Below are 13,701 nucleotides of genomic sequence, written 5' to 3' on the forward strand. Positions count from 1 at the left end.
AGGAGTCTAAATCTAAAGGGTTCACTTTTTTACAAGCCTCGTTTCAAACTTTCTTTTTTCCCTCTCTTTCAGAAACCAACTTTCCTAAACTGCATACATGCACGCTGAGATCTGGGGAGAGGCTTCGGGGTCTGTGGCTCCGCCCTCCTCCATTCCAGGAAGAAGAAGAAGAAGAAGAAGAAGGGGCTGTTAGCGGGAAACAGTCACCCGAAGTGTGAGAAATCCTGCCGATGGGGGTATGTGTGGAAACTGGGAGAGCATTTGGGCTCATCTGAAGCCTCTCACTCTGCAGGTTTCATTTCACAAGGCCAATTCCTAGGTTGACACTCACTTCCTCATACGATGTCTGGAGGGCCCAGTGGAAGATCACGCTCGGGGTGAGGTATTTATTATGACATGTCAAGTTACTGCCATAGAGACAGCCCTTTTCATCCTGATAACGAGGAGTGCCATTTGCCAAAATGCCAAAGACGATGCTGGCAGCGTCAGAAAGGGCATACAAGCCACAGAGAGCCATGGGGACTCAGCAATGCACCCGGCAACCTTTCAGCTGAGACATCATCAGCCTTCCAAGCAGGATCCCCGACTCTCTTTTGTTTTTCTTACGTGTCTAGAGCTCTACCTATGCTGGGCCCTCAGCACCGCAAGCCCCTGCCCCAAATACGGACACATGAGTGAGTCACAGGTAAGTAGAGACCAAAAGGGAGAAGACGGCAGGGCTGATGGATTACAGGTCAGCACTGAGTCCAAGACAGTTTGACCCTGGGCAGGGACCTGAAAAACAGGAGTCCTCCTTCTGAAACATCAGGGAAGAAGTGTCCCCCAGTCTGCTAGGACAACACATGAAAAGTTTACCTTTTTCAAAGGTCAAAGTTATTTGCAATTTTCAAGAAACATTTTCTTTTGGTTTCCATTTATTGCTGCGTCAAAGGTATTAAAATCACTGGCTAAAAAGAAAAATATAGATAGTCAAATCATAGAGATGCTGCAAGTAAAAGAGAAAAATGTGGATAAAATAATGAAACCACTGGAGAATGTTTAAATGTTTATTTTCATGTTAAAAAGGATGAATTACCCTGTGGTTAGTATATACCTTTATGCTGGAAAATGATGTCACTTTATTTCTGAGATATTTCTAGGAAAAAAAAAAAAAAGAAAAAGGAAAAAAATCCAGAAGTAAGGAAGAGTAAGATCAAAATGTCCTGGCAGATTCCATCAACGATCCCAACAGAAGTCACGCCCTCTAAAGGCTGCATCTTTAATTTAGTGCATTTCACGATGTCAGGTTCTGATGTTTTCCCATAATCAATTTAGATATTTCTGAGTGGGATGTCTGTACAGTTAAAAGCTATAGCTTTGCATGCTTTTATGTTAAAATGTATTTATTCCAACACACCTTTCAGTGTTTCAGTATATTGCCTATATTACATACAAAAATATCTGCTATCCATATTTTAGCATAACTCTTCCACCACCCATACTGTTCCTTTACACAACAGGTGACACGCAATACATTACACGTAATATAACTTTGAGGGAGGAGATGGTCGCTGGCTTTATAAACAGTCTATCGTGTCATTTACAGAGACTAGAACGGAGAATTGAGGCCATTTTTGAGTTGACAAGAGTAGAAAAACAATGGTGTCAATGGTGAAGGAAAGATTCAGGTGAAACCACCCTCTGTGGTCAGTGGAGTTGGAATGAATGATCTTCTCAGACACTTTACCGTGGTCCCAACATCTCAACATTGGGAAGACGCCCTTCTAAAAGAGTGAGACAAGAATGCTGATCAACACACACAACGGCAGACTTCCTAAAACTTAAAATTATCCAGGTACAAAATACTTCATCTACAGATGTAGCAAAGGGACAAAAATTAATCCATTTTTTCCCGGCATTAATTTTTATAAATAAAAACTCTCTGCCTACGGTTTAAGGATGATTATAGTCTGGGAACTCAGCCTGACCAGTGTGCAAAAGAAGACAGCCAGGAAGTCAATTATTCCCTTTTGGTTCACACAGAGTATTCTGAGGTCTGCTAGCCAGTGTGTTCTTTGGGGGAAGTTTCCAGGGGAAACTTCCAGTGTCTTTTCTTCTTTCTTTCTCTCAAATGCAACACTGTAGGTTTAAACTCCAGGACTTTTGTGTGGCAGCCGCTCCTTGATAGCTGTACGCTGGCCTGGAAAGCAGCCCGTCTGGCCCCTGGAGACAGTGGTCTCACATCCTCCACGGGTGTCGGTCACCTGGTCCTCATGGGGTATCTGAATTGCCCTGCGTGTGACTGACGGAGCTCGCGGCCTGTTGTCCCCTCTAGAGGCTGCTGGTGTCTGACTCAAGGGGAGTGTGAACATCCCATTCTAATGGGAGAGGAAGGGACTCTATTGACATCGTTTCTTTCAGGTTATTGACAACTATCCTTTGGATATCTCAGCCGTGAGAACCTGGGAAATCCAGGCAAATGGATGGCCCCCAGCGAACCATATTTCAAGGCTTAGCAATTTACGTCATTCCCCCCATTTTATTTAATTAATTTATTTTATTTTATTTATTTTTTTGGCTGCATTGGGTCTTCATTGCTGCGCGTGGGCTTTCTCCAGTTTCTCCGGCGAAAGGGGGCTGCTCTGCGTTGCGGTGCGCGGGCTTCTCATTGCAGTGGCTTCTCTTGTTGCAGAGCACGGGCTCTAGGCGCGTGGGTTTCAGTAGTTGTGGCACGCGGGCTCAGTAGTTGTAGCTCGTGGGCTCTAGAATGCAGGCTCAGTAGTTGTGGCGCACGGGCTTAGTTGCTCTGCGGCATGTGGGATCTTCCTGGACCAGGGATCGAACCCCTGTCCCCTGCACTGGCAGGCCGATTCTTAACCGCTGTGCCACCAGGGAAGTCCCATGCCCCCCCATTTGAGCTGAAATATTTTGGAGGTATAGTTCCTATTTGTTTTAAATTGACTAGTTGGAAAACAAGCCGATATAACCCATAGTTTCTAGTCAGCAGGGAATATTTAGAGCAGAAAGAACTTCAGTGACATTCTGTTAAGCTGAATAGTGTCCACACCAAATCTGAGAACAACTGACAGTGTTGATTGCCACAAAAAAACTGAATTTCTGATTCTTCACTATTCACACACACACGTGGGTATAATACGTATGTACGTGTGCATATGTGGGAGTGTGTGTGGTATGGTAAAAGGGACCTTTGCCCTGAAACCTTCCATTTGATTTTTATTTTGAACTGACTGAGTCTCAACAGAAACCAGCAAAGGTGGTTTATGCAGCCTGCATCACTCTGGGTGACGTTAGCTTACCCACGGGAGGCGTCTTCAGGACCACGGTCAGTTCCCGGCTCTGCAGAGCAACGCCTGGCTCTTCCTAATTCTCCCCAGTTTGCTTTCTGTGTCACGTCAAGCACTCGGACCATAGGAGATGGTCTAATTTGTATGCTCCTTAATAAGGCTCCCCGTGACAAGAGTAACTTCCTTTGTCCCCTCCCGAATTATACCCACGGGAAGTCTCATTTCGCCAGTGTGAGGCAGCCTGCTGTGTGTGTGAGAGAGACTCACCTCCTGTATCAGTTGAGGGTCCTCAGTTTCAGAAATGACATCCCCACTACATCTGGAATGTCCAAGACCCAAAGGGAGAGAAGATGGAAAATATCTGACAGGAGGAGCAGGGCTCACGTGGACAGCTATATTTCAGCTGGTACGTGAATCCCTCCCCAGTCCTGCACAGCTGGTTTTGAGCTACCTCCTTGCCAAGCCCTTTGAAAAGCAGAGGCAGCTTCCTGTGGCCACCAGAGGAGCTCTTCCTACAAGGTGTCAGCCATCTCTTTGCAAACTCCTTTGGAAGCTGGTGCCTGGGTCTCCTGGCTTCATTCCCCAATCAAACTGGAAGATCTGGGGAACCTCACCAGCTTCAGCTCCTAACCCCCATTTTAAACACAAGAGCAACTGAAACACCAGCCTCTGAGGTCAGGCAGCGTATCACTGGTAACTTAGGTGCTGTTTACAAACGTATTGTAGTCCTGTGGGCAAGAGACACAAGGAGAATTCTGTGTCTGCCACGTCATGGTTGGAGAAGGCTGGTTGTCACACTCCCGTCCACGGAACCCTAGAAGAGAACCACGGAACCACAGCCTTTTGAAGAGCTCAGTCAACAGCCATCAGGAGCCAAGAAACTGTTTCAACACCTCCTGCAGGTCCTTGACTGTTTGGGCCTTTAAAATTCTACCTCTCAGAGATGCAAATGGCTCAAGAAAGCTCAGAATGAGGCATACCCATCCAGTGTCTGTTTTTCCAGCTAGCACATCTTAATAGAATGTTGTCATAGTTTCCTAATCTGAAATTCTTGCTTTGCTTGAGACCAGGCATGCTGTTCTTTGAAAAACACTGTTTATTTAAAAATTATGCGGGAATCATGATTTTTTTTTTCTCTCTTGCCACTTCGATTTCCCAATAGCTATGGTTTTTTATCACAATTGTTTCTCAAGCTTCTGGAAGAGTCATTTATTTTATGAATTTGGGGGGTAAACCCATTGCTGTTCTCCATTAATGGACACCCTGTATAGGTTTTATCTCTGCCAGAGTCATGACTGAGGATAGATATATGTTTTGGGGTTTTTGGTTTTTTGGGGTTTTTTTTGGTAGTGGGTGGAAATCATTGTATGGGTAGATTTCTACATATTGCTAAGTTGAAACATCATTTCATTTACTGTTTTTAAGAAGTTTTGTTCTGGGAAAAGAAAAGTTTAATCTGAAGATATTTCCTATGCAATTTCCTCTCTCTGCATATCATTTCTAGATCTTGATTTCAGTTTGGATAACAAATGGTGTTGACCACAAAGCATTAGTATAAATACAACTATTTTGAGGACGTTTTTTTGTCCTCAGAAATGCACCCCAGGAAAGAGGTCCTCATGACTCCCGCAAGCAGAAGATAAAAGTAAAGGTTCACTGTTCACAACTTTTCTCCAAAGTTTTTAAGCTTCATGTAGAAAACTGTAAAGGAGATGGCCCTCCCTTACAGTATATTAATATTTTAAGTAAAATCCCACGTCCCCATCTGATACAAGAAAGTTCAACAGCAAAAAGAAAGAAAGACGGCATGAGGCTAAGCTTCTTAGACATTGCCCCTAAGGGATGCAGTGAGGAAAACTGGAAAGACCCTGAAATCCTGCACAGACACCCAGGAAATAACAGGACGTGGCACATCACAGGGACTAAAATTCATATGTAAATCAAACAGATTTCAGAGAATAGAATGAAATTGCTTGTCTTCATGTTTCAAAGAGAATTGCAGAGGTCAAAGGAACCAGGTGCAGGTGCAAAGATATATAAAAATAATGAGCAGTGCTCGTAACAAATATGGGCGGCTACATTCAGCATCTTTCACGTATGTCCAATCTCAGGTCAAGGGCAAGAAATGTCCACTGTGCTTTAAAAGGTCTAGGAGTAGAAAAATCAAACCCAAGTCTTTTCTAATTCCACACGGCCGTTTTGCCACGAGATGATTAACAGTGTCTGTGGGGTCAGGTTTATTATAGTTGAACTGAGCTAGTATCAGGCAGCAGATAAAACCGTGGTCTTAGAATTTCTCCAGGACCTACATGTGGCCTATTTAGAGACATTGCCTAGCTTCGAACGCAGCTGCCTTTGCTCTCTCTGATGCCTGCTTCGAAAGGGATCCCGCCAGACCTCCACAAACGAAGCTTTGTTAACTCATCCCCTATTGCTGATCAGACGCACGGCTCCACCATTCAAAAAGCAGAAGGCATAAAGGTGAATACAAACATGAGAAAGGAGTTTACATCTGGTCCTGCAGCCTCTCCACGTAGTCTCTAAAGCCCTGGGACGCCCCCAGCCCCATATCTGGGCAGACCCACTGGATGCTGTCATCACTGTCAAACAGGATGGAGTTGGTGTACGGGCCGCCGTCCTCCGGGAGGATGGTGGTGTAGGACGTAAACTTGACCCTCTTCCTCTTGGGGCCGGACGAACCCAGAGGTTCGTTTTTCACGTCTTTCTCATAGACATAGTCAGAAGGTCTGAGCAGCTGACTAGGGAAAGTCTTCTGGGAACCGCCGTTCAGAAGGAAGTTCCTCTCCTCGGGCTGCAGCCCCCTGTCGATCATGGTCGTGCACTCCTCCGAAGGGAGGGTCACGTCCACCGGGTTCTCCAAAAGCTCCACGTCGTTCCCCAGCCAGACCCAGTCGTGGGAATGGGGGATGTTGCCTTGCTCACTCACGGCGAATCTTTTGTGTCTGTATTTCCAAGCGAATGCCACACAGTTAATTAAGAAGACCAAGATGGCCAGGCAGAAGACGCAGAGCAGGGCGTACATGCCGATCTCCAAGTCGGTCAACCCCCTGGAGGTCACCGTAAGGTCACTAGGATTATGGGGTTCCGGTAACTTCCCATGAGTGGGGAAGCTTGTAAAGGCATCTGGACCACCACTCTTGAGCAACTTCTTATCCTTTCCTTCCATGGGAGACTGTGGGGTTGTGCTTTTGTTGGTACTTTCCTCGTGGCCGACAGAGGCGCCATGTTGGAACCACTCCTGCACTGCTCTCTCCTGGTTTCCTTCACGCTCTATGGTGTTACTGAGGTGGTCTTTATATTCCCGATTTATGCCCTCAATGTCGTTGGTGCCCCTTTGGTGCTCATCAATATTTGGTTCAAATTTGACCTTGATGTTCCCTTTACCCACGGCAAGAATGCTCTTCCTCTTGGTCTTCTGACAGGGCTCACTGATCATCATTTCCAGTTTAATCAAGGGCCCTTGCCCTTCCCCCTCTGCAACTACAACCGGCCATTTGGACTGAAGGTTTGCCTGGACAGACACCACCATTTCATCCAATGATGAGACGGTAACTGAAAAATCCTTGGGATCGTAAATGTCTAAAGGTGTCACCGAACCGTCACTGAACAGAATCCAAGAACTGACTATTGCTTCCTAAGAAAAACGAAAGCAAAGCATTATGTTATCATCCGGTTCCTTCAAGCCTGCAAATGTAAACGTGATTTCCTATGTCATATTATTTAAACATACAATCTGAGAAAAATTAATTTCTATGTTTTATCATCGTGAATAGCTCTCGACAATGCCTGGAACCGGCATCAGCCCTAAGCTATAGCTACAGTTGATGTGAGAAACAAACAATATGCTTTAACAAGTGCGTTAAAGTGTATATTAATTTATTGCATGCCAGACAACAGAATTTGACTTTGACCTTTCTAAAAACATTTTCAAAGGTCAGGCAATTTACCTGAATCATATTCAGGTGCAACTAACCAGGCGCCTGCTCAAGGGAATGTCACTTTGAACATTCTTTATTAGGAAGCCAACGCTGACGAAGCATGTTTTGCTGGAAGCACTTAAGGAAGGATGCGTTACGAGACCAGCTGGCTTGAAAGGCACGGTGCCCTGGTATCTTTATCAATGACACGTCAAAGTTTAAAGATGGGGGAGAGTTTGAGAGTTGGCAATAATTGTCACCAGTGGTGATTGGGTGCCTATTAGCCATGCTTGTTCAAGTAGCTGAAATGGAATTTCCGAGTACAGTGAGTCCCCTACATACGAAACTTCAAGTTGTGAACTTTCAAAGATGCGAACGTGCGTTCGCATGTCCAATCACGTAAACTAGTTCACGTGTCCGGCGTACATTGTCACGTGCCTGCATCCTCTACAGGTGGTTGTGCTTTTGTGTACTTTACTGTACAGGACTGTATAGAGTACAGTAGTACTCTACCATCTCCCACCTCCTCACCCTCCTCCAGTCAGTAATTCTTCTTGCCTCTTCACTCGATGCCAGCCCCTGGATGCAGCTGTTGTACTGGTACTACTGTACTTTTCAAGGTCCTGTACTATAAGATGAAAAATGTCTTATTTTTTGTGTTTGTTTTTTATGTATTATTTGTGTGGAAAGTATTATAAGCCTATTATGGTACAGTACTATATGGCCGATTGTGTTAGCTGGGTACCTAGGCTAACTTTGTTGGGCTTACGAACGCACTCTCGGAACGGAACTCGTTCATATGTAGGGGACTTACTTACTGTATCGAAAGGCACCTGCTTTGGCAAAAGGGAAAACATGTGAGCCTTTGGTCACGGTCTAGCAGCGGACTGTGCCTAAAACAGATAAGGCTGCTGTAAAGCAAGTAGCATCTGGGCATGTGGTTGGTGGATTAGAATCACATACAAGGAAAATGTATCTAAGCCACTGAGTACTTTTCTCAGAGACAGGACAGACTGGATAAACAGGAAGAAGCTTCAAGAATCACCAGTCCCAGCTACAAGTGCTCTCTCTACGGATCTCCTTTGCAGGATGTGACAGAGAAAGAAGCTGTCTCAACTGGCCAGGGACGAAAGGATTCTGCAATCTTACTTGCTGTGGGGCTTGAAGAACATCCTGGGCAGCTGCTGTTGAGATGATGGCTCTTTTGTCCGACCTGTGAGGCTGCAGGGAAAGAGACAAGCCGGCCACCAGCTGCACGCCCAGGTCCACGATGGTGACACGGTCATCCAGGACGGTCACCGTCTTCTCAGCCAGGATGGAGTCAGAGAGAGGCGACAGCACCTGCAGGGTCAGCGAGACACCTCAGTCTCTGCCCCTCATACCATTCAAAACTCCTTAACTGGTGTTTCCACCACCGTGTTCTCCCAGTTTTCCCGACATGAGTGCATGTATGGAAATTGTGTGTGTGAGCGTTATGCCCCTGTTCAATTACACTCCCCAAGTGAAGGAGTTTTACAAATATCATCTTGGTCCATTTTCTTTACTTTGATTCACATCATGATAACAGCACTGGATTTTCAAAAAAAAAAAAAAAAGCAGGATTTAATTTAGAGGCAATAACTAAAAATTGCCCACCTGGGTACCAAGCATCAAAGAGTAACATCTTTCCAACAACTAATATTTAGGTGTGCAAATGGCAGAATTGTGGTAAAACTTTAAAGGATTGGTGCTCGGCCATCTCTCCCTGCTCCTATTCCTTTCAGTGGGCAGTTAGACGTCCACTACGGGCCATTAATCACCATTGCGTGGGCTGCTGCGTCATCCTTGGATAAACCAGATAAGCAAAGTGGGAAAGAGAATCTTATTCTCCTTCTAAGAAACCACTCCTAATGCACCATCTAGCTTGCAAGCGGGGGTGACTAACAAATGGAGAGGAATATCTAGTAGGCAGAATTTCTAGACCTGTCCCGCCAAAGAGGTCCTGCTTAATCTCTCAAACCTGTGAATATGATGAGAAATCACCCCCCCCGACTATGTTATAGGATATGGCACAGTTGGCCTTAGAAGAGAGAGATTAGGCTGGGTCAGCCGGGTGGGTCCCATGTAATCACACGAGCAAGGTGCTTTCCCTGGTTGGCGGAAGAAGGAAAAGTCAGAGAGGTTCAAAGAGTGAGAATCTGGTGATGGAGAGGCCCCATGAGAAGGAATGCAGGTGACCTCTAGGAGCAGAGAATGACCCCTGGCTGACAGTCCACAAGGACACAGAGTTCCCAACCGCACACTACGAGGAACTGCATTCTGCCAGCAACCTGAGCTGGGAAGCAAGCCCTTCTGCGAAGCCCGCACGTAAGCCCAGCCTGGCCCACACCTTGACCACAGCCTTGTGGTACCCCTGGCTTGGTACTCCAGGCTCACCTGGACTCCCAAGCTTCAGAACTCTGAGTTGATAAATTAGTGGTGCTTTAAGTTGGGAGATTGGCGGTGATTTGTGACATAGAAATAGAAGAGTAATAAAAATATAATGCTGAGTACGGCTTTGTCAAAAATTAACTTTGGCAAAACCTAAAATCTGACTTAATTAGCTCTGAGCAGTAACATTTTGATTTGTTATTAAAAAAATATGCTGCCCTCTTTCTGCAGAATTATCCTGTCAACGTTGGCTAGAAAATAGTTTTACTATTACTATAATAAAATGGAGAGTGTTTTTTATTAATTTTAGTGCAATACGTTTTATTTTTTAATTTTTTGTCCACTGTTAAGGTAAGGCATAGCTAAATGTTTGATCCTCAAGTTTAGGAAAATAAAACTAGCTTTCACAGGTTCTACCGTCTTCTATCAGTGATACATGAAAAGTAAACTATCATATTGGGGGAAAGATTACTTAGACTGTGTGTTTAAGTCAGCTTTGGTCAAAGAAATGAGATTTTTTTCTCGACTCTCTCTAAAACACAAGATATAATTTGAGTTTGGATTGTTAGGACTGACGAACCCTCTGTTACTGCCCGTGATTCTCGGACACGTGCGCACACAGCCCCGCACGACAGCATCGACCTGGACCCTCATCAATACAGACCGGGGTTGTGGGAGGCGGCGAGGGGTGGGTGCCTGTACCTGCACGGTGGTGATGCCCGGCTCCCGGCCCACCAGGGTCCTGCCATCCTGTAACTGAGCAATCCTCGGCTCTTCCACCTTCATGAAATCCATCACAAGGTCAGTGATGTCAAACTGCCAGTCGGGGCCCAGCATATAGCTCAGCTGACCCGAGTCGGGTGACTCGGCCACGAACTGGGTGAGGACGCGCACGAGGGCGTGCTGGTACTGCAGCGAGCAACCCCTCCCCTTCTTCTCCTCGTCCTCCTCGTCTTCGCTGTCTCTGGTGGGCCTGGGACACACACACGGCAGAGCGAACGTCATCGTTGTGGAGAGCAGCCCCGCGCACCCCTTTGTCCTGATGCCCTGAGACCGCCCTGCTCGGCGCGAGCCGCATCTTCTTCCCGCCAGACCTGCTCACCATCAGGTCACCTGACGTCTGCTCCTGCGTTCATTCCCCGGACACTGTCCGGTGGTCACCGAGCGCCACGTGTACTGCCACGTGCTCGGAGCACGGAAGCCCAGCTCGGCCCCCGCCGCGCCCGCCCAGCACCAGGGGGGACCAGCCCCACACGGGCAGAGGCTGCATCTCTGTCCTGTGCTCTGGAAGTCTGCACCTTCATCAGGATCCCCCGTGCGGGGATGAACTGGGGCTAGAGGAGCGAACGGGAGGTCTGGGGTCGGAGGAGCCGTGTGGAGCCTGCAGCCACCTCCCCTTACTGGCCTTGAGCCATCTGTCACCCCCACATGGGCACCTCACCTTGGGAGCGGAGATGAGAAGGAGCCCCCTTACCGCCCTGCAGGTGTGCGTGAGGAGATGTCGGCCAGGTGTGACGACACCTGAGGTCGGCCCTCGTGAACCATCACCCGGGGACGGTACCCACATCCAGCCCCTTGCCTGGATCAGGCCCTTCCACCTCTATAGAAGCGGCTTCCTCTGAGCTCCGGGCCCTAAAGGTGATCAGGGTAAAGCCTCCTACCTCCCATCCGCCCTGATCTGAGTGGCCACAGACCCGCAGAGCTGTTGAAACTACTGAACCATGTCTGGCACCTGCGTCCTGGCTTCCCCCCCTTCCTGCTGTCCCCCTACTCGCCTGCCCACACCCGCCCTGAGAAACCCTCTCTGGCTCGGCCATTCTAGAACCTTCTCCTCGAGATGCACCTGTCCCGTGTCCTTTACGAAAGGACCTGGTTTGATGGCGGCTGACTGGTCTGTGGCCCTCGGTGGGTGGGTCTTGGGTCAGGGGAGAGAGGGGCAGAGACTTATACGCGCTGGGTGAGACCCCGCATGTGCCGGGTCCTGCCCTGCGTGCTCCTGTAAAGAGCTGACGTCAGTGGGCCACGTGCCACCTGCCAGCCACACACAAGTGACCCCCGTCCTCTGCACAGGCCCCGAGGAACAGGGTGTTCTAGGAGCTGATCTCGCCGGGGAGGAAACCCAGGCACAGAGAGAAGGGGCCACTGGGTCACAGCCGCACAACCGGTCACCTCGACGCGGAGTCCAAGCTTGGCCGCTGTCCCTCTACTGGTGTCCTCTCCCTTTTTCTAAAAATTAAAAAAAAATTTTTTGGCTGCCCCGCACAGCTTGTGGGACCTCAGTTCCCCAACCAGGGATCGAACCCAGGCCCTTGGCGGTGAAAGCGCAGAGCCCTAACCACTGGACCACCAGAGATGTCCCTTTCTCTCCCTTTTTATAACGGACTTCATTCCTCTTCACAACAGCCCTGAAGCATGCTCCTGTTTCTACATGAAGAAACCAAGGCTCAGAGCAGTTAATATGAGGCCCAGAGAGCTCGTTATTAGCAGATTGGGACGAGCGCCATGTCACTTCTGAAACCCACTTTCTTAACAATATGTCATTCCACCTCCCTGAAAGGTTAACCCTCAAGGTTAGAAAAGTAAAACTAGCTTTCACAGGGTCTACCATCTTCTATTAGTGATGTATATAAAGTAAATTATCACACTGGGGGGAGATTGCTTAGACTGAGTTTAATTCAGACTTGACTGGTAAAAGAAATGAGATTATTTTCTTTTCTCAACACTCTCTAAAATGGGAAAATTAATTTGAGTTTAGATTATTAGATTATTAGTTACAGGAAAAAAATTTCACCAGCATCTAGCAATTTGGGTTTCCCAAAGTGAGGGGTAAGTATCCTTGCTGTTAAGTGGGATGATTTTAGGTGGCACTAAAAACACTGACTGACATACAGAAAGGTTATTTCCATTTTAGTTTTCAATCCTCCTGATTCTATCACAGGGAACGTCTCTGTTTGGTGCCAGGCGATCTTTAAGGGCTCTCTGATACCTAGTCTCTCCCAGCTCATAAAGACAAATTCAGACAAACAACCGTATCTACTCAGAATTTAATAACAATATATTATTTTCTTTGCATTAATTTTTACTAGTTGGCTATTTTTGATAGTGATGTGGAGTTTCTCTTAAATAAATAGATAAAACTGAAAAAAGAACAGTAGTAAGTATACTCTAGGCGGTACTCAAAAGTTGCAGTCTCAAAGTGGTGAGTGAATAAATGAAGTTTTAGAAATACCATATTAATAAAACAATTGCATTCTGTTGTGTTAAAAAAAAACTTTAAAATTCGAGGTCATTTCAAATTCACTGAAAGTTTAAAAAATCATACAGGGAGGTCCTGTACACTCTTTACCCAGCCCCCCAGATTTAACATCTTGCATACCTGTGGTACAATACCCAGACCAGCAAATTGACATTGGTACCAACCACAGAGCTTATTCAGATTTCGACAGGTTAATGAATACCCATTTGTATGTGTGTATATGTAGTTCTATGTGATTTTTATCACATGCAGATTCATGTAACCATCACCATAACTGAGATACAGAACTGGTCCGTCACCACAGGGGTGTCCTGTGTACTGCCTTATACCTCTATACCATCTCTAACTCATGGCAACCACTAATCTGCTTTCTCTTTCCTATATCATCATAAATGGTACCACACTGCAGATAACCTTTTGAAGCACTGGTAAGGATGTAGAGGTGTAACTGGATGACTTAACACCCTGCTGGTGGGAATGAAAAATGGAGCAGCCTCTCTGGAAAACAGTTTGGCAGTTTCCTTTAAAACTAAATATGCCCTTAACATACAACCCAACAATTCCCCTCTCGGGCATCTTCCCCAGAAAAATGAAAATCTACATTCAGACAAAAGCTTGTATGTCAAGCTTTTGTCATAGCATCTCTATCCAAAATAGCCCCACACTGGAAAAAGCACGTGTCTTTCCGTGGATGCATGATTAAGCAAACTGTGATACTCCCAACCAGGGGATACACTCAGCAAAATAAATAAATGAATTATGGAAACATGCAACGACTGGGGTGGATCTCGAGGGAATTATGCTGAATAGAAAC

The 13,701-nt window shown here is 46.4% G+C and overlaps 1 protein-coding gene across 1 annotated transcript in view; it reads right to left on the minus strand.

Annotated features, from left to right (window-relative positions):
- Nucleotides 1-1,060: 1,060 nt before the first annotated feature.
- Nucleotides 1,061-13,701, minus strand: part of TMEM132B (transmembrane protein 132B) — a 231,079-nt gene continuing 218,438 nt past the window's right edge. The window contains exons 5-7 of the mRNA XM_059894627.1: nucleotides 10,334-10,604; nucleotides 8,372-8,563; nucleotides 1,061-6,939 (exon numbers count right to left, since the gene is read on the minus strand). Coding sequence (XP_059750610.1) covers nucleotides 5,791-6,939; nucleotides 8,372-8,563; nucleotides 10,334-10,604 — 1,612 coding nt within the window. The 3' untranslated portion in view covers nucleotides 1,061-5,790. The remainder of the gene's footprint in view (nucleotides 6,940-8,371; nucleotides 8,564-10,333; nucleotides 10,605-13,701) is intronic.

This window comes from Balaenoptera ricei, chromosome 14 (assembly GCF_028023285.1).
Source record: "Balaenoptera ricei isolate mBalRic1 chromosome 14, mBalRic1.hap2, whole genome shotgun sequence".
Taxonomy (NCBI): Eukaryota; Metazoa; Chordata; class Mammalia; order Artiodactyla; family Balaenopteridae; genus Balaenoptera; species Balaenoptera ricei.